The 26,834-nt window shown below is 32.4% G+C and overlaps 1 protein-coding gene across 6 annotated transcripts in view; it reads left to right on the top strand.

Annotated features, from left to right (window-relative positions):
• Positions 1 to 3,107, top strand: part of LOC108329073 (protoporphyrinogen oxidase 2) — a 28,058-nt gene extending 24,951 nt beyond the window's left edge. For 4 of the 6 annotated variants that reach the window (XM_052872376.1, XM_052872375.1, XM_017563071.2 and 1 more), the window contains 7 exons: positions 25 to 192; positions 891 to 965; positions 1,214 to 1,337; positions 1,427 to 1,535; positions 1,789 to 1,863; positions 1,944 to 2,050; positions 2,431 to 2,703. In XM_052872376.1, the coding sequence (XP_052728336.1) occupies positions 25 to 192; positions 891 to 965; positions 1,214 to 1,337; positions 1,427 to 1,535; positions 1,789 to 1,863; positions 1,944 to 2,050; positions 2,431 to 2,537 (765 nt within the window). In that variant the 3' untranslated portion in view covers positions 2,538 to 2,703. Of the gene's footprint in view, positions 1 to 24; positions 193 to 890; positions 966 to 1,213; positions 1,338 to 1,426; positions 1,585 to 1,788; positions 1,864 to 1,943; positions 2,051 to 2,430; positions 2,704 to 2,785 lie in introns of those variants that run through there. The other 2 variants (XR_008246785.1, XM_017563074.2) reach the window with 2 other exon arrangements.
• Positions 3,108 to 26,834: the final 23,727 nt, after the last annotated feature.

Below are 26,834 nucleotides of genomic sequence, written 5' to 3'. Positions count from 1 at the left end.
TTTTTATGATGTTATCCAGCGCAGACACTAACAGATACACTGTGCAAAGAGCTTGGGAAAGAAAACCTCAAATTAAATTCAAAGGTTTTGACATTAGCTTATGGTCATGATGAAAGTTCCTCATCACCAAACTGGTCTATTACTTGTGTTTCTAACCAAAGCACTCAAGATATTGATGCAGTAATCATGACGGTTAGTGTGGTTATCTTCCTTTATCCCTTTCCATTCTTTCACTAGATCTTTAGATGTAGCAACTGAAAGTTTTGCTGAATATGTGAACATGAGTATATGACTAAAATTGAACCAAAGTAAGGCAAAGATTTTCATAATATGTGAGCTGGTGTTCTTGTGAATGAAAGTTTGAATTTCAGATAAAAAGTAGGATAAACTAGACAAAAGAACGTTTCGTAAGAAAAAAATAAAAGGCAATATCATTTCATTGCTATTCTTCTTGTCACGTAGCCATGAAAAGGTTGAAACAAATAAACAATTTTGTTCAACGGAAACCTTCAAGTTCTTGCAATTAATTATTAAGTGGTATTGCAATATATCTGAATGCATCTTTGTTTGTAATGTACTAATTTCTGTAGACCAATGCTAATGTCACCTGTTATTTCACGTTGCTCAAAATTAAATATAAATATTATTTAAGGGAACTCTGACTTAGAATATGTTACAATTGTGCTACAATCTCTGTTGATGGAAAACAGGGTATTTTGCAACATTTATTTTCCTTTTCTAAAAGTGTGATATGATTCTTTTGTTGTGTTAGTTTCTGAACTTTTATTTCGGAGCTTACACTTTTCTTCAGCGAAACATATATCACGATGTTAGTTACTACAACCAATGACTTCAATTTCTGATGATTGTTTTGTGTGATAATAATATAGGCTCCACTATGTAATGTCAAGGATATCAAGATTACAAAAAGGAGAATTCCCTTTCCACTTAGTTTTCTTCCCGAGGTATTTACCATTTCAACTTGACTTGGAGTTTGATTACTTCAAAATTTATTTGTTTGCAAATATAAAGCCCCATGCTAAGGCCTAAGTGCACCATTATTAAGAATGTGAAAGGGGTTGTCAAAGCAAATCTATAGTCACGTGAATCTTAAAGGTTTTATCATGCTTATCTTTTAGGGGACATCCAATAAATATTTTTACATTCTATTAGTTATTGTTTTCAAAACAGCATCTCACAAACCCTGTCGCAGATAAGCTATGTGCCAATCTCAGTCATGATTACTGCCTTCAGAAAGGAGAATGTAAAGAGGCCTTTGGAGGGTTTTGGAGTTCTTGTTCCTTCTAAAGAGAGACAAAATGGTTTAAAAACACTTGGTAACGTTTCCATGTGTTCATGGTTGTAAATATCTAAAGTAGGTTATAACTATTTTTTGATGTAACTGCTAAAGTATCTTTCTCAACAGGTACGCTTTTTTCCTCTATGATGTTTCCAGATCGTGCACCTAGTGATTTTTATCTCTATACCACTTTCGTTGGCGGAACCCAAAACAGGGAACTGGCTCAAGCTTCAACGTACTTTTGCTGTAGTTGTAATCATATATTTTACTGACCAGAAGCATGAGTATATCTTGTCACTATCTTTGTCTCTTGTCACTCCTTTTCGACTAATTTTTTTCTTCAACTCCTATTCAATAAATTATAATAACTTAGAAGTGACAATAGATATATTGGTATAGTAATACATGTCAAAAACCGTATATAATCTCCTGTTGACTTGTCTTTTTTTGTATATCTTTCTAATAGTTAGTTTGCTTGTTTACTGTAGTGATGAACTTCAGAAAATTGTTACTTCTGACCTGAGAAAGTTGTTGGGAGCAAAGGGGGAACCAACATTTGTTAAGTATGTCTTCAGTATATTTTCATTAATTTTCTTTATATTATATTTTATCCTTGTAAGTTCTAAATTATGCTAAATGACAGTCATATTTACTGGAGTAAAGGCTTTCCTTTGTATGGACGTAACTATGGGTCAGTTCTTGAAGCAATTGATAAGATGGAAAAAGATCTTCCTGGATTTTTCTTTGCGGGTAAATGATTCATCTTTTTCTTCTAAAATTCCATTTGAAATCAGGTGAAGCCACTTGTGGGTGTTAAGTCGCAAATGCTAATGTTATGTGCCGCCGACCTTTTGATGCATTCATGTAGATTTAATATTATGTGGAATAGGTTAAAAACATGCACATAGCATTAATTTTTAATGCCCATCTGATTAAACAACAGCTTAAATAAGTTCTTATTTAATTGGTATTTGTCATGCAAATTGGAAGTTATTCTGAAGAACTTAACAATAATTGTAAGTTCTTGCAAACATTTACTCAAGATCTTGTCATAACATTAGGCAAATAAACTGCAATAAGCTCTTTCAAATGCACCGTAAATTCTTATGCTTTAATGACGAACTTCGTAGGTAACCAGAAAGGAGGACTCTCAGTTGGCAAAGCAATTTCCTCAGGTTGGCAAGCAGCTGACCTTGTAATATCCTACCTCAACTCTGTTTCAGATAAGAGTGCCTGACAAATGATATACAGTGGATGTGGGAGTTGGGAAAGTTGTGCTTTCTATTATCAAATTTGTTTAATTAACATCTTATTTCGGCACTTGTAAACGATGTAATAATTACCTGTTGCACAATGCTGCAGTCCCCATGGTAAAAGCAAGTTAATTAAGAGATTTTGTGGCATCTCTCTCTCTCTCTCTCTCTCTCCCTCTCTCTTTTGTGTGTGTGGCGGGCCCAACAAAGTGGATGTGTGCTGGTTGTGCAGATGCTTGAAGATGGGAGAATGTGTTATGTGTTGATGAATAACCTGGGCAAGAAGGAGTTGGCCAGACTGGCCCAATAAAGACGCTAGTCCCCACGCTGGCAGACGCTTGGTTGATGTTGGGCCTCGCTGTGCAGATGTTGATGGTTGTGGGGCATGCACGTTCTGGCCCATGATGATGCACAAATCAGGGTGTTGCTCCGTCCACCACCACAGCCTTCTCCCTTCATCTCCCCTTTACTATTTTGCCCCTCAGTAAAATTTTATTTTTAGAATTATTGTTTTTTAATTTTACTCATTTATAACATATTTCACTGATAACCTACGTAGTTTCTTGTATGAGTAAAATATTTCTCTGCAAAGCTCAGTGATCGTGAAAAGAATTATCAAACAATCTTCCTTTTGCTTTCGGTGCAGTACGTGGTGCAGTGCGTTTGTGGTGTAGTGTGCTTGTCGTGGTTCCTCTCCAGGTACGTAGTTATAATCCTTCCAATAATCCTAAACCCTAAACCCTTCCAATAATCCTTCCAATAATCTTTCCAATAATCCTTTAACCCTAAAACGTAAAATGAAAACGAAGCTTAAACGGATGACATCCTTCAACGGATGTCAACATCCGTTTAAGGCAAAACGGATGTCGACATCCGTTTCGCCTTAAACGGATGTTGACATCCGTTGAAGGATGTCATCCGTTTAAGCTTTGTTTTAATTTTATGATTCTGTTATTATTTTATTAGATATTTTAATATTTTGATTTATTATTTTTGAATATCTTTTTAATGTATTTTAATAATATATATTTATATTAGTTTATATTTAAATATTAAAATAATAAAAGTAAAAAATTTTAACTTTAAGGATATAATTGGAATTAAAGATAATTGGGGAGGTGGAGGGAGAAGACTGTGGAGGTGGAGGGAGCAACACCCCACAAATCATTGGATGCTTGCCCAAAGAAGAAAAGACCGAAAATGAAAATACTAAACCTATATACATTTCTACATTTATTTATATATTTACAAAGAAATTGAAAATTGGTTTAGTCATTGCCCATGTTGCAAACCCTTATGGTGAATTTCATCATCTATCAAATGCTTTAAAAAGCTTAGTTTTTTTTTTTAATTTGAGAAGCATGCCTCACAAATCTAGAAGAACACAACCAAACTATGTGAAACTTACTACATTTAATAATGAATGGATAAATTTTTTCAACCTTTTCTTCCCAAGTTAAGTGTGACATTGAATCAACTTCTCTACAAAAATTTGGAATGTCATTCTCAGCTCTTAAACGCAACTCATTCTCATTATAGCTATAATAGAAACAATCATAATCCCAAAAAAGATCATGCAAACTAGAATGATAGAAGTTTCCATTTTGGTAACTAATTTGAAGTTCATTTCTACTATGAAAGGTGGATGTTTCTCTAGTGTACTTTCTTCTATTGGATGACTCAACCTCTTGTTTTTCTCTTCTTTGTTCAATCATAAACTTAGTAAACATACTCTCTAACTTACTTTTTGTGTAAGTTCATACCTAAGATGTAAGTCCTCTTAACTATCTCTTGCACTACCATGAACACTTGAACGAGAATGATCACTCATGTTGTAAAGTTTAAAATATTTTCACAAAGGTTTTCAAAACACTTTACAACTATGAGTGAGAAAGGTTTTCACATTTAAACTTTTTGTTTTTGATTGATGATTTCATAAGAGAAACAATAGAGTAAGAATGTTCCAAGTAGCTCCTAGGAAGGAGTGGTGAGTCATAATGGACAAGCTTAAAAACCAAGTCCTTCCTATGCAAAGTTTCCTTAGATTACCCTTACCTAAAACCAAAGAAAGGTTTATCTAAGATGCTTTCAAACAACCTAAGTACCACGAAAACTTAAAAGATAAAGAAGACAATGTAAATAAGGAAAGTAAAAGGAATTGAATGCTATGTAACAAGTAAACTAACGGCGCTATATGAAGATGCAAATGACACTTAAGAGCCACTTGATACACCTTACTTCTAAGAGTGGAAACTAAACTATTGCACAATTTTAGTAATGAAGATGAAATTGTACCAAAGACATTTTCCTAAGACACCAAGCAAATAAGAAAATGAAACCAAAAAAATTACAAGAACACAAAGGTTCTATGATACAAAACAACAAATAAAAGTGCAAAAATAGCTACTAAACTCTTTGTATCTTGTAGTGTTTATCCCCTCTTTATGTTCACTCCAAATCAATGTAAGAAATCCTTCTTCCCAAGTTCAAAGAAATTCTTCTATTATCCTTCTTTCAAGCCTTCAAGATGCTACCTTCAAAGTTAGTTAAACTCCCAAAAGAAAACACCAACCAAATCTGATTTCAAGCACCAAAGAGGCCAAAGAATGAAAGCAAGAAAAGTAAAATTTGAAAGCTAAACTCAAATGGAGTAAGATGAGACAATACTTCAAAGAAAGCTAAGAATGATAAACAAAAATTTAAAGGTATCAATTAGGTAAGAACTTAAAAGGAATCCCTAACGAAATGTGCTAGAATAGATGAATAAAACCAAAAAAAAAGTAAGAATACAAGACCAATCAAATTATCCAAGGCAAAACACTTGCTGGAAAAATGCAAACAAAACTTAAAATTCAAGTCCAAAATTCAGTTTCTTATTGTTGTTGTGTCCATTTCTTTTGGTAATTTTTTTTTCACTTCTTTGGTCCCTTTTCTTTTGCTTTTGATTGATGGATCTTCTATTTTTATCAATTTTTCAGAACACAACAAGCATCATAACCTTTGCACAACTCATATTCAAAAGCAAGGCTAATTCAAGTGGTGTATGTGGGAAATCCTAAGGAATCAAATGATCTTTGGACAACTAAAAAAATGACTGAATGGAAACCTAATACTAAGAAATTTTTTAGGAACTAATAAGAATTATGAATACATTTATAAAATGCAAAGAAAACATAGAAAAACCCAAAACATCAAAATCCAAAATTTCACACTAAAAGTGGACAACTCTGACCTTTGCTCAATGTTTTACCCATAACATTTTCTACAGAGCTCTAAATGAGATAATTTTTTTCCTAGAAAATAGAATCAAAGAGCTTTCCATTGACATATAGAATGTATCATTTATATTTCTGATCTGGTTGCAGTTAATTTTTGAAAATTGAAGTTTAGACAGCTCTTTGCGCTAGATTTCAGAAAATGGGTAGGCTTCAAGTTTTCAATGTTTTCAATTTTTCTTTCTTTTTCAACAAATATGTGATGAAATATATGGATATACAAGACTTAGTACAAAAAAATAGGATCATAAAATCAAAGAAAATGACTCAAAAGAGGACTCAAACCCATGACACAAACCCATAAACTCTGCACACATACAAATAGAAAAATTAGAAATTTTAGGCACACAACATGGATATGGGTGTACGATTACTATTATGATTTGTATAGATGTTGGTTGCTTTGATTGATTGTTTGGTTGAATATTCATTTTGCCTCAGGTTGTTTAGATTTGTGTTGGGTTGTGGAGAAAGTTAGAGATAGTAATGGATAAGGAAGGGTTGTGTGGATAAACTTTGAGAGTACCACGGGGTTGTCAAGAGTAGAGAATGGTTTGAGTTGGTTGGAATATCCTTGAGATTAGGGTATCTATTTCTCCTGTGTGTTAGGAAGGAGCACTCTTTAGACTGTGTGAGGCAATAAGAGTGACTTTGAGTACCATACCATTTAATATATGTGACATGTTGAAGAGAGGAAAGTTGCTTAGCCTTATAAGGGAAATTGGTCCTTACTATGTGTGTACTTAACCACCCATTTTGGATATTAGTTTGTGTGACCTTAGTCTGTGTGACATTAGACCATTAAAAGGATTTTGTATGACATTAGTCTGTGTAAAGTTAGCCACCAAGAGAAAAGTAGCAAAAGAGAGTTGTGGGTTATGAATGCTTGGTTTATTGAGTGATTTGTTGGTTGAATAGCTTGTTTGTTTGTGGTTGTGTGTTATTTATTTAATTGGTAAACTTTATAATGCTTTTGTTTGATTTCTTAGCTCACCGATATTTGTTTGTGTATATGGCGATGATCATATAACATTTGTGTTATACGGGAGCAGGTGTAGATATTACAGTTGCAAAAGGAAAATGTTATGTTGGGTTTCATACGAATTATGTATTGGTTTACAATTGAATTTTAATATTTTGTTTTATTAAATGTATTCAATTTATGTTTTTGAGGATTAGCCATGAAGGAGCTCGGCCAAATGGCCTAGATACTTAAAAAGTCCGGCTAGTTTAGCCACTAAGAGAGCTCAATCCTAAGGCCAAATTACTTAAAATGATCAATTGGATTAGCTAGTGAGAGAGCTTAGCCCCGAGGCCATATTACTTAAAGCTTGGTTGCTAATGAGAGATCTCGACCCCGAGGCCAGATTACTTAAAGCTTGGTTGGATTATCCATTGAGAGAGCTCGACTTTGAGGCCATATTACTTAAAAAGTTTTTGTTGGATTATCCACTTAAAAGAAATCGGGCTTGAAGCCAATCCACTTGCATAGCACGATCCTATGGCTCCACTATATTGTGAACTCAGCCAAATGGCCAAATCCATCTACAAACTACATAAGTCAACCCAAGCCAACTAAAGATATGATATGACCACATACACGAAACCAAACTTCCGAGACTGGGGACTTATGTTCCTACCCGACCCAATAGGCATATTAAAGATTGTGGGCCAATTAGGCCCTTTAAGCCTCTTCATTGTGGAACAACCTAAACATACACCTATTTGGACAATATTTACATGTTATAACTAAATCTCGGTAATTGGGTGTGTTGATTATTATTTATGATTATGTTACTATTTATTAGACTCCTCAAGTAAGTGTTGTTCCAATAGAAACATAAGCCCATGACCATATTAATCCTATAAATGTAACTAGTATTTTCTAAGGAATACACACTCTCACACTCTCTTATAAACACTGATACACTTAATTATACAAATATTCTAATCCTCTTACTGACTTGAGCGTTAGAGAGTCTTTTTGCAAGTGAATTTCCCCACTCTCAACAAAAAGGAAATCTTTTTGGAATAACAAAAATAATCAAACATTAGGATCTTGCTACTTGTTCGAAAGTTTACGTTCAATATCTATATAAGATCACATATAATCAAAACTAAATAAATTAATTTGTTTTTCTTTTTTCTTTTGATATCATATATATATATATATATATATATATATATATATATATATATATATATCGATTATATATTATATGATACTTAAATAGATTTTTTAAAATAGTGATGATTAGAATACTTTATCCAAAATATTACAATTAAAATTAACTATATTTGAATTATCTTATTCAAACAATGTGTTTAAAAAATGAAACAGTTTGAAATAAAATTATTCAAATTCGATATCTTCTAATTTCTTTAAAATTGTAAAATTCTCTATGAAAACATAATGTTAGTTTTCATATTTTGATTGTATCATACACGACTTATTTATCATGATGATTGACTGAGACTAGTTGAAAAATATGCTAAATATTAAAAAAAGTATTTTTAAACTCATTTTTAATAATATAATTTAAAATTATTTATAAAATGATTAACACGTAATTATAGAGATAGTATCCTAGAAAGGTCGAAAAATATTAAAAAAACTATTTTTAACACGTGTGTTTTAAGAAATGGAAAAAACAATTACATTATTTCTTACTTACTTCACTTGAGTACTTTATCATGAATCAAGGTGATGATGTGGACACCTCAACCGACACCATTTATCCTCTTAATTTGGTGAAAACTAACTGATTTAAGTGAACTTACCAGAAAAAAAAAACTATAATATTAATGAACTTATATAGTAATATACACACTCTATAAATTTCATTGGTACCATCTTTATATTTATATATATTATAAATATAACCCTTGTGCTATTATGACTATGGAAGTGTCACCAATTATCATAATTTTAAACTTCAATTTGGTTCATGGAGGTTTCACGTGGTGTGCAAACTCATTTTAGCTTGGAAACTAATTCCTTTAATTTCAAGCTTCAACAGTCCTATTGAATTTTTTTGTTAATGTCTCAACAAACTTAACCTAAAAACCATGTGTGACTTTTAAAGTTGTTTTTCTAGAAGAGGATACTTGAAGGTTGAATCCCACAATCTTAAAATGGAAATCACTCTTTTCCAGAAGAAAAGCAGCTTGAAACTTTTACAGGATACTTTGGGATGGTGAATTTCTCTTAACAATATATTAAATGATTTTTGTTTTCTTGTTTTTTTAATAGATTTGTTTATTGAATATTAATTTCCAAGAAAAGTTTTAGACATATTTAGGTATTAAAATTACTCCCCTGAATGTTACAAACTTTCCCATATACACCTTGTAGTTAAAAGTTCAAAGATGCGTCAGTCTATCAAAATGGTTTTTTTTTTCTCGTATTAGACATGAATTTGAATGTCGAAAGCCTATAATTACAAATATAAATAATATTTATATTTGTAAAATAATATTTATAAATATTTATAAATATAATTACAAATAAATACTACACTAAAATGATTTCAACGTTCTAAATTTTTAAGTAGATAAGTTTTCTAAGAATTTAGAAAATTAAAGAAAGAAAACCTTTATAAATTTGTACATAGCTCATAAAATTTGTAGGTAACAAAATCTTACTTACATATAAAACTTTATAATTAAATTGATCATAATAAACATTATGTACATATTCAAATAAGTATGTAACAACTAATTTGATGGGAAAAGGGTCAAAAAATATAACAACATGACAAAGAGTAATAACGCAGCAGAAATTTAATCCCCTTTCTTGCGAGAATCTGTGAGAAGCACCAAACAAATAGAACAAAAATAGAATCCAAAACACAAATAGACATCAACAATTTTTGGTACAAAAGAGTCTCCAATAATAACATCAAATGATGTGTTCAATAAGCCAATTTAAATAAGCACAAATGCTTACAAATGAGAACAAAGAAGATGAAAATTCTCCAAAACAGGGTTGCTGGTGCGGGACCGATTTCTCCCAATCTAGACCTCCGATTGACGATCCGAACGGTCAGAATGAAGAACCATATGTCTGAAACCTACTATCCAAAACCCAGCTCAATCCAACGGTGAGTGACTTCACAACGACGAAAACACAAATGCAGGTTTAGGGTTATGCAGGAATAGCTTTCTCTTTTCCTTTTTCTCTCACTTGACTTTTGCCTATCTTCAAATGACTCTAATGTGTCCTACTAATATGACCCATCTCTATTTAACCTAGCGAGACATAAAGATCCACATTATTTGGGCTTATTCTCCACATAGGAAGGGAGCCCAATAACCCAACAAATCTCCCCCTCACAACTATGTGGACATATCCGCCAAACCGACGATCTCACAACAAACTTTAAACTTTCCTCTTGGAAATGCCTTGGTCATCATATCAACACCATTATCATCTGTATGAACCTTCGCTAATTCCAACAACTTAGCATCCAAAACATCACGTATCCAATGATACCTCACATCAACATGTTTGGATTTAGTTTGAAAAGTTGGATTCTTACCAAGATGAATAGTACTTTGACTATCACAATACAACAAGTATTTCCCTTGCACAAAACCAAGCTCCCGCAAGAATTTCTTCACCCATAACAACTCCTTACATGCTTCAGTAAGTACAATGAATTTTGTCTCCGTAGTAGACAACGCTACACACTTTTGCAACTTTGATTGCCAAGCCAAGGCTTCCCCTACAAAATGAATCAAATAGCCTGAAGTAGACTTTCTGGAATCAATGTCTCCAGCCATATCTGAATCTGAGTAACCCACCAAAGTAGGCTTATCACTTCCAAAACAAAGTCTCAAACCACTAGTACCATGATACCTCAAAATCCATTTCACAGCATTCCAATGTTCTCTACCTAGATTTGACAAAAATCTGCTAACTGTACCAACAACGTGTGCAATATCAGGCCTTGTACATACCATTGCATACATCAAACTACCCACCGCAGAAGCATAAGGAACTTTGCTCATATCCATCTTCTCAGCTTCATTTGAAGGACTTTGTTTAACACTCAACTTAAAATGAGTAGCAAGAGGAGTACTTACAACTTTAGCATTTTCCATTTGGAATCTTTGCAACACCTTCTGAATGTAGTACTCTTGTGATAGTCAAAGTTTCTTCTATTTTCTATCACGAGTGATACTTATACCAAGAATCTTCTTAGCAGCTCCCATGTCTTTCATGCAAATGACTCACCAATTGCTTCTTCAACCTGTCAATTTTGGATACATCTTTCACAACAATAAGCATGTCATCAACATATAACAACAGTATAATGAAATCATTCTCAGAAAATTTCCTGACAAAAACACAATGGTCAGAAGTAGCCTTCTTGTAGCCTTGCTTATACATAACTGACTCAAACTTCTTATACCACTATCTCGGAGCCTGCTTCAAACCATATAAACTTTTTCGTAGCCTACACACATAGTCTTCCTTGCCTTCAACAAGAAAACCATCTGGTTGCTTCATGTAAATCTCTTCCTCCAAATCACCATGAAGGAAAGATGTCTTCACATCCATCTGCTCAACCTTCAAATCTAGAGTAGCAGCTAAACTTAACACAGTTCTGATAGATGTCATCCTCACCACATGTGAGAAAATCTCATTGAAGTCAACACCTTTTCTTTGTCTGAAGCCTTTCACCACTAATCTAGCTTTATATCTGGTAGATGTAGAATTGCTCTCTTGCTTCACCTTGAAAATCCACTTGTTCTCTAAGGCTCTCTTACCCTTAGGCAACTTCACCAAGTCTTAAGTGTGATTATCATGCAGAGATTTCATCTCATCCTGCATTGCATCCAACCATTTTTGCTTTTCTTCACTTTCAATGGTCTCCTCATAACATTCAGGTTCTCCCTCATCAGTCAACATCACATACTCATTGGTAGAGTACTTCTTAGAATGTTGTTTTGGCCTATCAGATCTTCTGGGTTGAGCTTCTGGTAACTCAGGTATATCACCAAGACTCTCATCTAGTGACACATCATTTTCCTCTTCATCAACATTATCAATAGGAACATCCAAGTCATCTCCAATCTGCTGATTATCAATATCACCATGTTGTTCATCATCATGAACATCAATATCCAAATCATTAATAGACAACCGAATTGGATCAAAATCAGCCACATTATCATCTTCTTTAGGTGTAGACTTCTCCACCTTATCAATATCTTCAATGGTTTGATCTTCCATGAATTGCGCATCACGATTTCTAACAACTTTCTTTTCAACGGGTCATACAACTTGTAGCCAAATTCATCCTGACCAAAGCCAATGAAGATGCATTGCCTTGTCTTCACATCCAACTTGGATCTTTCATCCTTTGGAACATGAACAAATGCTTTACAACCGAAGACACGCAAATGATCATAAGTAACATTCTTGCCAAACCAAATCTTGTCTGGCACCTCAGAGTTCAAAGCAACTGCAGGACTTAGATTAATAACATGCATTGTTGTAAACAATGCCTCACCCCAAAAATGCTTAGGCAATTTTGCTTCAGAAAGCATACACCTAACTCTCTCAATCAATGTCCTATTCATCCTCTCTGCTAAACCATTCAACTAAGGAGTTTTTGGAGGAGTCTTCTCATGTGCAATACCATACTATCTACAATAAGCATCAAATGGCCCACAATATTCACCACCATTGTTAGTACGAATGCGCTTCAGCTTCTTGCCTGACTACCTCTCAACCAAAGCATGAAATTCTTTAAACTTTTCCAACACTTGGTCCTTTCTCTGTAGTGCATAAACCCAAAGCTTCCTGGAACAATCATCAATAAAAGTAACAAAGTAAAGTGCACCACTAAAAGACTTTACCTTCAATGGGCCACAAACATCAAAATGCACCAATTCAAGCAACTCTGACTTCCTGGAAGGAAGATGCTTCTTGAAGGATACTCTAGTTTGTTTACCAGTCATGCAGTGAGAACATTTCTCCAACTCTACACTCTTCAATCCTGAGAGAACATCATTTTTAACTAAGTAGTTAAGTCATTTTTCACTCATATGCCCAAGCCTTCTGTGCCACAAAGATGACTCCATATACATGGCATTCACACTATCTTTAGCAACCAAAGCTTTTATCCAGTAAAGCTTATAGTTTTTCTCCCCTTTAGCCACAATCAAGTTACCTTTGGTGAGCTTCCACTTTCCAGAATCAAAGTGGTTATCAAATCCACCATCATCAAGTACCTGCACAGAAATCAAGTTAAAGCGAACATCTGGAGCATGTTTAACTCCTCTGAGCAACAACTGCATCCCCATGTTGGTTTCCAAGTGAACATCACCAACACCAATAACCTTAGACACTCCATCATTACCCATCTTCAATACTCCAAAATCACCAGGTGTATAAGATGTGAAGAACTCCTTCCTGGGTGTAACATGCAGTGTAGCACCACTATCAATTATCCACATGCTCTCATCAGATAAAAGATTAATAGTGTCATAATCACGAAGACAAATAAGGTCACCACATGTAGTTGTTGTAACACGATCACCATCATCGGTATCTTTTTCTCTTTGCTTACCCTTTTTGTCTTTGCTCTCTTTCTTCAACAAAAAACAATTCTTCTTTATATGCCATGTTTTGTGACAATAGTGACACTCCACATTCTTGTATCGAGACCTGGACTTGCTCATGCTTTTATCTCTACCACTATTTTGTTCTTTCTTCTGGCTTCTCTCCCTATTCTCTGTAATAAGCACTTATGAATGAGATGAAGTACCTTGTGTCTTCCTTCTCAACTCCTCATTAAGAGCACCATTCTTTTCCATTTGCAAAGAAATATCACCATTAGGGGTAGCACTTATCATGGAAACCCGAAATGTCTTTCACGAATTCGGTAAAGAGTTTAATAGGAATAAGCCCAATAGATCATCATCAAATTTTATACCCACTCCTGCTAATTGATCATAGCGTCCTTGAAATTCACTCAAGTGATTTGAAACAGGAGTTCCTTCCTTGTACTTCAACTCCACAAAATTTTTCAGCAAGTACAATTTATTAGTCCCTGACTTAGAGGCATACAAGGACTCAAGCTTATCCCATAGGTTTCTCGCATGTGTCTCATTAGCAACAAAATTATAAACATTATCATCAACAAACTGCCTGATAAACTCACATACTTGATGTTCAAAATCTCATTCTTCATCTGACTTGGATTCCAGCCTATTGGAAGCAAAAAACAGGAAGATGCAAATTTTTCACAAATAGCAAGTCCTTCATCTTGCCTTTCCATAGGTGATAATTTTCTCCATTCAAAGGAATCAATTTTGTATGTGCCTCCATCATTCACGCAAACTAAACAGTCCCTTAACCAAAGAGCTCTTATGCCACTCTGATGGGGAAAGGGCAAAAAAATATAACAACTTGACAAAGAGTAATAACGCAGCGGAAATTCAACCCCCCTTCTTGCGAGAATCTGTGAGGAGCACCAAACAAATAGAAAAAAAATAGAATCCAAAGCACAAAGAGACACCAACAATTTTTAACGTGGAAAATCCCTCAATACAAGGATAAAAACCACGATTCGTCCATACCAAAGAAAAATCCACTATGATCAATAATAGGGTACAAAAGAGTCTCCAATAATAACACCAATATTGATTTCACTTAGTTTATTGTACCGGATTTAATCAAGGAATTGTGCTTGAATGTACAATATTATCCTATTTTTCCTAATTGTGCTAAATTTGATCGGAAATTCTTATTTTAACTAATTTGAATCATTTGAGCTAATTATTTTACAAGAAAAATTTGGAGATACAATTTGGGACATTTGAAGGTTAAATGAGAAATGGCAATTGAACCCAATGCATCTCAGTCATTTCAATTTTCGCACAGTGCTGCGTGAATGTTGTGTCAACTTGTGTGTCCTCGTTTGAGTTCAATTCTTATCCGTTTTCCATGCATTTTTTTTTCATAGTTTCGTCTAGATGTCTATTTTCACGTATAGTTTTTACTTTGTTCAAATTAGTTCTGTACTGTTCCCAGTAATTGTTTTACTCCCCTATGTCAGTCCAGTGATTACTGTTTGAGTGTTCTAATATGGTTGCATTGATTTATTTTGTGTTAAATAGAAAAAGATGTGTTGATCCGTGGAGACTTGAGCTGGAATATGCTGTTTGGTTTGGCTAAAAAAATAAAAAAAAAAGTAGAAGAAAACACATGTGTGCTTAGAAAAAGAGAAGCTGCCACCGAGAAAAGAAACTTCACTTTCATTTAATGAAGGGGTGCACCCAGCAAATTAAAAAGCACACACATCCAGCAACACGTCCACGGTCCAGCAGGGATGAGACCTTCATTTGGTGGTCCAGCACAGCAGCTTGGGGGCGCGTCCAACAACAACAGGTAGCGTCCAAAGGAGGGGGGTGCAGGAAGGAAAAAGAGGAGACCAGCCGCTACTCTCTCAGTTTTTTTGGCTTTGCTTGAACGCTGTTACGTTTGAAATGGACAGCCTGGAGAGAGCACACGCGGCCCACATCCAGCACGAGCAAGGGAGAAAAAGTGTGTCTCGGGCTGGAGAATAAAAACGCGCTGGTTCATTAGGGCAGGACACGTGGAATTTGGAGATTCATCTTTCACACAAGGGAGAGCAGGGAGCAGCCGCCACCTATGAGGATTGATTTATTTTGCTTTAAAAAAAAGATGGATGGGGATGTCCAGTAGGTATTAATTTGAGAAGTAGTGCAGCACGGTGAAAAGATTTTTGGCAGCTGCACGGTGAAGAAATGGAGGGCTACGGCTGAAGGAGTTGCGTCCATGAATGAAGCAGTGCATATTTGGTTTTCTTTTTTTTTCTTCACGCATGAACCAAAAATTTGTTTCTTATATTATATATTTGTATTAGAAAGCATCTAGGTGAAGTAGTTTTATTAATCTTTTTACTGTTCATGCAATTTTCTTCCATGTTGTTTCCGTGATAAGCTTCTTCCAAATGATTACAATGTGCCTTTTATTATTTCACTTTGAGCTCATACGTTCCAAACTTATAGCATTGGATACATTGTCTCATTTATTTATTGCCTTCAAGCTGTGTGTGGTTTATTTTTGGAGCAGGTGATTTTATTATGGGGCATTCATTTTGTTTTCTTTTAGAAAGAGTCATGTTTTCAATTTTAGGACATGTTAGTTTTTATTTACTTATTGTTAATTTCATTTTAGAGGTTTCTTTGAGTTTTAATTGGAGAAATAGGAAAATCACACACGGTGACATTTACAAAGGATTGACGCATTTCTAGTTGTTTTTATTTTTATATGTTGCATTTCACTGTTCATTTTGTTTTCAAGTGTTGTTTTAATTTGGGTTTGTTTTTACTCATGCTTCTACTTTGGTGTTTAATGTTTAAGTTCATTTGGTGCATTTCAATTAAGTTGCTCTTACATTTTCTGCGCGTTTACTATTCCAGCGTTTTATTTTCAAATTCTGATGAATTCTGCATTTTCTAGTTTTGTTGCGCTTAGACTGTTCAGTTTTACTCTTACCCTTCGGTCTTACTGTTTTTTTTTACATTTCACTTCAACGCTTTTAAATCGGTTGTGTTTAATTTTCATTTTAAATTTAAGTTTATCCGCATTCAAAAACACTTCCAAAACCCCCCATTACATGTTTGATCTAAGTCTCGAACCACATTTGGTCCTTGAGAGACGACCTAGGAGTCACTTCCTAGTCTATACTGCATTAATTTTGCAATCAACTTTTGTGTGAGGTGCGACCCTCTCAACACTTTCCATAGGTGATAATTTTCTCCATTCAAAGGAATCAATTTTGTATGTGCCTCCATCATTCACGCAAACTAAACAGTCCCTTAACCAAAGAGCTCTTATGCCACTCTGATGGGGAAAGGGCAAAAAAATATAACAACTTGACAAAGAGTAATAACGCAGCGGAAATTCAACCCCCCTTCTTGCGAGAATCTGTGAGGAGCACCAAACAAATAGAAAAAAAATAGAATCCAAAGCACAAAGAGACACCAACAATTTTTAACGTGGAAAATCCTTCAATACAAGGATAAAAACCACGATTCGTCCATACCAAAGAAAAATCCACTATGATCAATAATAGGGTACAAAAGAGTCTCCAATAATAACACCAAATGATGTGTTTAATAAGCCAATTTAAATAAACACAAATGCTTAAAAATGAGAACAAAGAAGATGAAAATTCTCCAAAACAGGGCTTCTGGTGCGGGACCGATTTCTCCCAATCTAGACCTCTGATTGACAATCCGAACGGTCAGAATGAAGAACTATATGTCTGAAACCTACTGTCCAAAACTCAACTCGATCCAACGGTGAACGACTTCCCAGAGACAAAAACACCAATGCATGTTTAAGGTTATGCGGGAATAGCTTTCTCTCTTCCTTTTTTCTCTCATTTGGCTTTTCCCTCTCTTCAAATGAATCTAATGTGCCCTACTAATCTGACTCATCTCTATTTAACCTAGTGAGACATAAATGTCCACATTATTTGGGCTTATTCTCCACATAGGAAGGGAGCCCAATAACCCAACATAATTCACTTATGGATCCAAATCTATATGCAATAATATCTAATGAAATCACAATTTTCTTATAGTGGTTTTAGAATTCATAGTGTATTAAAATGGTGAGACTCGATTATTTTATATTTATATTGTATCCACAAGGACTTGACAGAAAATACAATGTTTTAACTATTTTGATCTTTTGTAAAATAATTGATGTGTAGAAAACAAGTTTGTATTGGTAAAAATGTTGTAAAATAAGTTGGAAGATAGTTGAAGTTACTAAATGACTAACTTTTAAATGGTTCCATGTTGAAGCTCGACTCTAAATATTTTCCTTCTCTTGCATCAAATATACTCTCAAATATGAAACTAATCAAGCCTTGGGAGTTCATTTATGTGTAACTCTAGGTCCATTCTAGGCACCTAAAGCCTAGGATCGCCACCCTTGAGTATGATTCCTTAATGATTGTTTGAACGGGTCACCTGTATTAAGATCAAAGCTCTATCTCCAGCAATACACCCTAGATCTATTCCTAACATCTAAAAGCCCAAAGGATAATTGATTGGAGCACAACTTAAGACCAGTTCTTACTCAATCTTAAGCTAGTTAGATAAGATGAGTGATCAATTCATCCAACTTTAAGCATAAATCGATTAACAAACTTTAGATCAAATGAACGGAAGGTATTATCGAAATACAAGAGAGTTCAAATATGTTAACATCTCACTCCAACACATGGGGGGTTTATTTTTTCATGAATGATATAAAGAAGTATAAGCAATGAAGAGAACCCATATCATAATCCTCTAAAGATGTTCTACTAATTACAAAGGATATGGGTGATTAGACTCTTTATAGTCTCTCTCTAAAAACGCTCTTAAAAGTGTCCAGAAATGAAGTCCTCCAAAGTCTCTCTAGTTTGTCCAAAATTTTGCTATTTATAAACTCTGACAGCATGACTCCAATAGTGGTCCATGGCAGCCATAAGGTTTGCTCCCTAGGTAGGTTTTCTCCATGGCTTTAAGTAGTGAGGTTTTGGGTTAGAGCCTGATGTTATTTCTTGATGAAGGATTCTCCATAGCTTGAGCATAAGGTCAGGGCTTGAGGAAACGTTCTTTGCTAGGTTTTTTTGTGGCTCAAGCCCTAAAAATGGCGATGCAACCATGATGTGAAATATTTCTTGAAAAGTCTTTGAATTCCTCTACTTTTCTTCAAAATATAGGTGTAACTCTCTAAATTCTTCTATTTGTGCAAAATAAGTGAAATTGGGGTAGTTATCCTGAGTTTTACACATAATCAAAGCAAGATAAGTGTCAATTTAACATTGAATTATACTAATACTAGACACTTATTCATTAACCCCCAAGACCCATACAAGTTGTTGGGGGACCTAAAAAGCTTGTTCCCTTTATTTTGTAGCAATCTTCAAAATTTAGAAAGTCTATGTGGTATCTTGATAGTGAAGGTGCGAGGAAACACTAGAAAGAGAGTTGAATAGTGTTTCTATGAATTTTTCGCAACTTTGAAATTGATCATGATATACTTAACACTTTGTGAGTTAACAAATCTTAATTAGTAAACACTATTATGGAGAGATCACGTACATGACTAACTCAACGTGTCCAACGTTTGTATAAAGGTAGTAACCTTAAATGGAGTGAAGCTTATTGTAAGAGAGAGAGAACATGAGAAAGCTTTAACTAAACTACATCGTTTATCAATACGCTAAAACACACAAAATGTTTTATTTTGGTTCACTTGTTAAAGCTACATCCAGTTCTCCTCTAAGTTAACTTAGAGGGTTCCATTAGATATTCAATGAAGTACAGTTGAGTGTTTTAAACCACTCCTGGTGTTCCTAGTTCTATTGAGTAACCATTGATACTTATGATTACTTGAGTTCAACTCACTCCTGATTGCGTAGTATTATTCACCATTCCTGGTATCCCTAGACGGTTATAGTATCATTGTGATACATCGTTTAGTTGAGTATCACTCACTCCTAGTTGTGAAGTATTTTTCACCACTCTTGGTATCCCTGATCAGCAAATAACCTCCAATTACCCTAGATCAGTTGAGTATTTGTACCGCTCTTGGTCTCAATCAACAAGTGGTTGTTAATTACCCTTGACAAGATGAGTATTCGCACCACTCCTGGTACTTAGCAACCTTGCCTATATTTCCTTTGAGTATTCGCACCACTCTTGGTACTTAACAACCCTGCCAAGATTTTCTTGAGTATTCGCACCATTCCTGATATTCCTAGGCAACTTGTATCCACGATACCGCCTACTTGAGTTTCACCCACTCCTGGTTGTGCAATATTCTTCACCACTCATGGTATCCTTGATCAACGAATAACCTCTAGTTATCTTGGATCAGTTGAGTATTCGCACCACTCCTGGTACTAAACGATCTCATCTAGATTTCCTTAACTCATACTGAGTTCAGTTGTAAGTGTTTTGATTTGCTCCAAAATTGCAATCAAAGATTTCTTACAAGTCGTTTAGACTATTACTCTCACAGAGAGGATATGATTACAATATAAAGCAATCTAAACAGTCATAGGTGTTTCTCTCTTTTCTCTTTCTCTCATCTTATTCAAGTAAGAAAATAATACAATGAAGCACTAGAGGGATGTGTTACTTTACTTTTCTCTCTCTTCTCTCTTGTTTTAGATACAAGTGGATATTTCAATGAGGCTTAGTGGATATTCTGATGAATGCATCTAGTAGTAGCATAACATGTTTGGTTGCTAAGGAAGAAAAATCATGGTTATGGCATAAAAAAGCTACTCATATTCATATGTAATACTTGAGTAAATTGATTTCAACAGACTTAGTAATCGGCTTGCCAAAATTAAAATTTGAGAAAGATAAACTATGTGCGACATGTCGAAAGGGAAAATAAGTTAAATCATCTTTTCATTCGAAAAATATTATTTCTACATCAAAATCCTTAGAACTATTGCACATGGATTTATTTGGTCCTTCTTTTACTATGCTTTTTTAATTGTGTATGAGTATTAAAGGTATATATGGACTTTTTTTCTTACGTTGAAAAGTGAAACCTTCAAAGCTTTTAAAAAATTTGTAAAATAAATTCAAAATGAAAAGGATTTGAAAATTAAAATTTTAAGAAGTGATCATGGAGGAGAATTTCAAAATGAGTCTTCTGAAAACTTTTTGTGAAGAGCATGGCATTACACATAATTTTTCTACACCTAGAATTCCTTAAGAAAGTGAAGTTGTAGAAAGGAAAAACAGGTCATTAGAAGAACTTGCTAGAACTTTTTTAAATGAATCTAATGTTCATAAATATTTTTGGGTTGATATTGTTAGTTTTGCTTGCTATGTTTTAAACAAAATCCTTGTTAGATCAATTTTGAAAATTACTCCTAATGCAATTTTCAAAGGAAGAAAGCCAAAGAGAATCTAGGAAAATTCCACTCCAAAGTTGATGAAGCCATATTCTTAGGATATTCTCTTACAAGTAAAGCATATAAAGTCGTTAATAGAAGAACCTGTAATATTGAATAATTTGTGCATGTTGTCTTTGATGAAATAGTTGACCATGAGAAAAATCCTCTTGAGTCAAACAAACCAATTGCAGGTGATGAAGAATACTGATAAGTTTATATTTATGCTCACATTTTAGGTTTAATTTCAAATTTTTGATGGAATTCTAGTGTTTATATGGTTGATTTGAAGATTTTTTATGATTAGATTTATCGGGTTTGAGAATTAAAGAGGATTAAAAAGTGATTTTTAATTGCATGAATTATTATTCGATATTCTAATGTTTGTTGATGCAGCTGAAGTTAAGGTTTCATTCATTTAAAGTGTCAAATTAAATGTCCAAGATACAAAATAGACCGAAAATAATTTACAAGGTGCTAAATGCGCCCCTGGTTTTAAGTTATACATTCCCTTTTTCAGAAATGGGCCAATTAATTAGTTTTTTCTCCTACACCCTTAATTTCCCTATACACATGTCTCCAACCACATAAGATCATAATCAACAAGATGCTGCCACGTGATAATCCACCACACACAGATCTGACCACTAAGAAGCTGACACGTGTCTCTAATTCTCTACACACTAAGAAAGACCAATCATCTTAAAACAAAAATATCAACTTGCAAAAAGAAGAGTTCTAGCTTTCTTTATCTCAAAATACCTATTTATTAGAGCTTAACTTTTGCTAAATGCTCCACAGAACTATCTTCTTTAGAAACTCTATTTGGAAAAAATTAATTGGTCTAAAACGTTCATTGTTACTCTAACTATTCAGAGGTGCGATCATTTCTAAAATGAATGAAGAGAAGATGTGAGTTTGAAAGACCAAAATGAAAGAAGTATAATTACAGTGTGGAGGGCAGAAAGAGAATTGAGAAAGAATATCAATAATCTTTCCTCTCCTTCCCATCTTATATGTTTATTATTTTATTATTATTTTTCTTTTACTATTTCTTTGTGAATATTTTGCATAAGAAAAGACCATAAAAGCATTGATAAACAGACAAGATCACATACATTTTTGAAAATTTAATAGAACAACATAAAAAATAATATTTAAAAATGAGATAAAGGAAGAAAATTTTGAGTTAGTTCAAAATGGAGTTAACGGAGTTATATTTTTTCCTTTAACTTTTACTTAATACAAACAGTTTTAAAGCACTCACGTTCTAATTATTATTTTATTTAATTATTTAATGTTAAATTTTATATCATGTCAACATGGTCCAGTAAAAAGATTTTTATAAAACTCCATTCTTACAATTATATTTCTAACTCTTGAAATAAAGACATTTTAACTTATTATATTATTAATAAGAAAACTTCCATATGTATTAACATTCAAATAACATTTGAATTATAATCCAATCTATAATTAAATTAAATCCAATAAGTTATAGTGAAAAAAATTGATACCTAACAAAATAATTAATAAAAACAATTAATAGTAGATGACATTAATTAATATTAATGACATAACAGAAACCAAATTACAAACTCACTTAATTTAATACTGTTTTGGTTTTATTAAGTTTTAATTTAACTCGTTTATAAATTTATTTATTTTTAATTAAGTTTTTATTAGTTTTAATTTGTTTATCTTTAATTGAGTTTTATTAGATTTAGATTATATATATATATATATATATATATATATATATATATGACTGTCAATACTTTTATATGGTTTAATTAAGTCTTTTTCGTTTTTTTATTTATTTAATTAGGTAATGTGACTGTAATTTGTATATTTTGTTCTATCATATTATCTCTTTTCTATATATGTAAAGAAAATACGTGATTTTATAATTAATATAAAATAATATTATTTTAAATGTAAAATAAAAAATAACTTATATTATTTTAATATTTTTATTAATTATAAAACTTTACATGAAAATAAAAATACAAAATGAGGAATAAAATAATAATTACTCACTCAATAAATTAAATATTAGAAACTCAATTAAAAAAATATAAATTTTAGGTAATTAATAAAAAATTATGAAAATTTAATTAAAAATATATAAATTAATAAAAAAATTAAAACCTAATTCAATCTATTATTTTAAATAAAAAGTTTTGTAAGTTACTGATGGCATGTGGAATACCTACCCAGAACACATCTTAATTTTGATATTGGGTTTGAAGAAAGTGGCCATGGGCGCCACCACATCACCAATGTAGTTATTTCCTGGGACACTGATACAAAGTGTAGAAGGTGATATTAACATTTGATTTTGGTGAAAACATAGTAACATTATTGTTGACAACTGTTTGTGTCGGTGAGCCAGCCCAGCTTGAATATTAAGTATGCCACATCGCGTTAGGGTTGTACGTCTTTCACGCGCCTCTACATTTTTCCAACGGTTTTATCTATCTTAACATTTTCAGCTATTTATTTTGGAAAAATGTTTTTAAGATGAGTCATATTTATCATATAATAATTAAAATAATTAAATATACTTTTAGGTCCTAAATGACAAATTAAAACTCATTTATATTTTTTATCTAAGATTTTAATACATTTATTTATATTTTTAAAATATAACTTTTTAATTTAATTACATTAAATTTTTATAACATGTTATGTAACATCTTATTTAACTGTATAAAATTACAAAATAAAATATTATAAAATTTGATAATATAGTAAATATAGTTAACAAACATATAAAATATTAATACAATTATTCATATTAATAACTATAGTAACATAATATATACTAAAAAACTATAAGAGTTGCTCAAAAGAAAAGAACTCCTATATAAAAAAACTAGAAAAAGTTATACAATTATTTCGTCACATCCTCGTCTTCCATCAAAGGCATATTATAAGCTAACTCACCATATGCTCACGTCGTGAACTAATAATTACAAAAGAACAACAAAGCACAAAAGAAAATGATAGGGTAAACTAATTGCAAAAAGAAATATAATAAGACAGTTAAATCATATCAAATATCAACTAAACATTGGCGACATACAATAATTCATGAACACACAAAAACAATTGACAATAAACTCAATTATCCAGGTAATGCTTTTGACATAGGGCTTCATTGTATGCACTTGTAGTTATATTTATGCTTTACAGAGCCATAAACATAGGGGTTATCATTATACTACTCACAAGGTTAGTCTCATTCGCACCTATGAATAAATAGTCCAATGGCTAAGATGTCCTACCATTCTTTCCCCCCACCGTTCCTCTCTATATAAGTTGAATGGTTGATAGAATATCTGGATATGTCCTTTTTGAACTCCTATATGTTAATGCATACACTAAATATCACCAACACACATAATTTTTCCTTGAAATTTTCTCAACAACAAATGCCAAACACATCCATAACAAAATCCCCATTTCCACTCACACAGTCTTCATACTCATAGACATACTGAAGTGTATTTAAATCAATGCCAAGCAGCCAAGAAGAAAACATATTGGCGCTCAGAGGTGGCACTCAATCCAAGAATTCTCACAAAAGATGATACTTAGTGTAAGTCTTGACTCTCAACACCATTCTTCTCGCAAAAAGTCGTGTTGAGCAACACCCTTCTATTGCTTAGCGTCCTAGAATTAAATTGCTCCAGACTTCTAGTACAAGGTGGCGTTCAATGGTGCCCTGCTACCGCTTAACACCAAAGCATTCACAAAACTTGATGTTTAGTAGTGAAAAGGGGCACTCAACGGTTTGAAGCTAAAATGCTCCCAGACTTACACAAATGAGCTTGCGCTCAACGCCCAACCAGTACCACTTAGTGCTACATCGGTTTATAACAAAATCATTTATGATTTAAGTGAACTTGGACCTAATCAATTGCTCAAATTGGTATACCTTTTTCAGGTAGTTGATACAAAATTGCTTTTACAGATTAAAACTCATATCAATTTCCTTCATTGTTAAGCTTTTCATGGAAGCATTTTGTTATTGATAAGGACCATTGATCAATCTGCTCCTATAAACAACACAAATACTACATTAGGACCATTGATCAGCAGAGACTAACAAAGAGAACTCAAACACTACATGCGAGCGAAAAAAAAGTCAGGTTTAGCGAAAGAACAAACAAAAGAAAGTAATAGAAAACCAACTTATCATGTTGAAGAAATTGATGGGTTGCTCTTGATAAACTCACCGCAAGGAGAAATTCTATGGTCTCCGATCTTTAAAATGATGAATGAATTGAAAAAATTCTTAGAAAGAAGGGAGATAGAGCTCTAGAAAAAGATTTCTGGAAATAAATTATGTTTTTAAATAATGAAACTCGTTTATAAAAATTTATTTATGTTTTAAACTTTTATTATTAAAATAATTTAGTATCACCATTCTAAATACACTATCAATTCTAAAACACAAATTTTCTTTTAAATGTCAAACATGTTTTATACTAACATTTGAATTATTTATATTGTTTGATATGTTTCCTCTTAAAAAATTTAACATAATTGAATTAAAATATATTTATTTATTTTTAAAGTTTGAAAAGAAGACAAATTTTAGTTTCACATCAAAGTTTAGTGATGAAAAATATATTTAATAAAATTATAATATATTTTTAAAGGTAAACTTTTCTTAAAAGTTATCATTTATTATTATTTTTCGACGTTTTTTTTCTTGTTAGGTTTATACGTACTTTCTTATATAAAAGATGACATTGTGATCAAATTAAGTATTTTAAAATAAAGTTTTAATAGATATACCCCAAAAAAAAATTCTGGTTAAAGTTTTTATACGTACTTTAAATTAAGTATAGTTAGTAATTTTTTGTGTGAAAATCTTATCATAGAGATTAAAAAAAGACAGATTCTTGTAAGAAAAATAAAATTAATTTAAAATTATTTAACATGATTCCAAAGCATATATTATATCAAAATAAATATTAGAATAGGAGATGTTGTCTTAACTACTACCTAAAATCTGTTACACGCTCCTCAATGGGCGTGCCGAAGTTTTTCACTCTGTTTTTATTGTTTTTGTATTTAACGTGGTCTACAATTTCCGTCAAGATTCAGTCACTGATCATCATGATTGTTTGCTGTGGTTTGCACCAAACGACGCCGTTTGCATTTTACATTATTCTTGTCCATCTGAAGGGGTAAGTTTACTCCGTACACACTTTTTTTCGAGTATCAATTCTCATAAACCTCATATAACCTAACAAATTAAAATTAGATATTTGAAAATAACCCTCTCTTTGGAGGTTAGCAACTTTTCCTTTAATCACTAAGATAGTATTATTTATGTGCTGCATTTTCACACTCCCAATACCAAGAAAGTTTCACGTATTACAACAGCCACATAAATATCAAACATAACCAAAAGAAAATAGTATATCTGGGGCCTATATTAAAAAAATGCTGATAAAATAGATACAAAATGTGTAGTAATTGTATTTTTCATAATAAAAATAAGTTTACTTTATTATTATTTTCATCATTAACTAAGCAATAGCTGCTTTTCATATCTTTTTGTTATATTATTTTATTTTAAAGAGTTTATATTCAATAGTTATATTAATTTTATATATTTATTTGAATAAAAATATATGTTTTTATTATCTTTTAAATTTAATGTGAATTTTATAATATGCATTAAATTAATATATATAGTAGATTTCCATTAAAGAAGAAAAACATGTAATTATAAAATGAAATAGTGATGAGTAGTTATTTTTTATTACTGTGTTATAACATGGTAATAATTTTATTATTTTTAAATATAAATAAATGTAAAATAAAAATATTAGATGTATTTATAAAATATGAATATTTCATTATTACATATTGTTATAAATAATTTACTTGAACCATATTGTTACAATTAATTATAATTAATTAAAAAAATATAATGTTATTTACAAAAGGAGCACAAAGTTCACTATAGCTATGTATTATTTTTAAAAATTAAATTTAGGGTTGAATATTTTAAGTAGTA

The sequence above is a fragment of the Vigna angularis genome, chromosome 2 (assembly GCF_016808095.1).
Source record: "Vigna angularis cultivar LongXiaoDou No.4 chromosome 2, ASM1680809v1, whole genome shotgun sequence".
Classification (NCBI taxonomy): Eukaryota; Viridiplantae; Streptophyta; class Magnoliopsida; order Fabales; family Fabaceae; genus Vigna; species Vigna angularis.
Note: the sequence above shows the minus strand (reverse complement) of the source record. Positions and strands in the feature narration are given on the sequence as shown.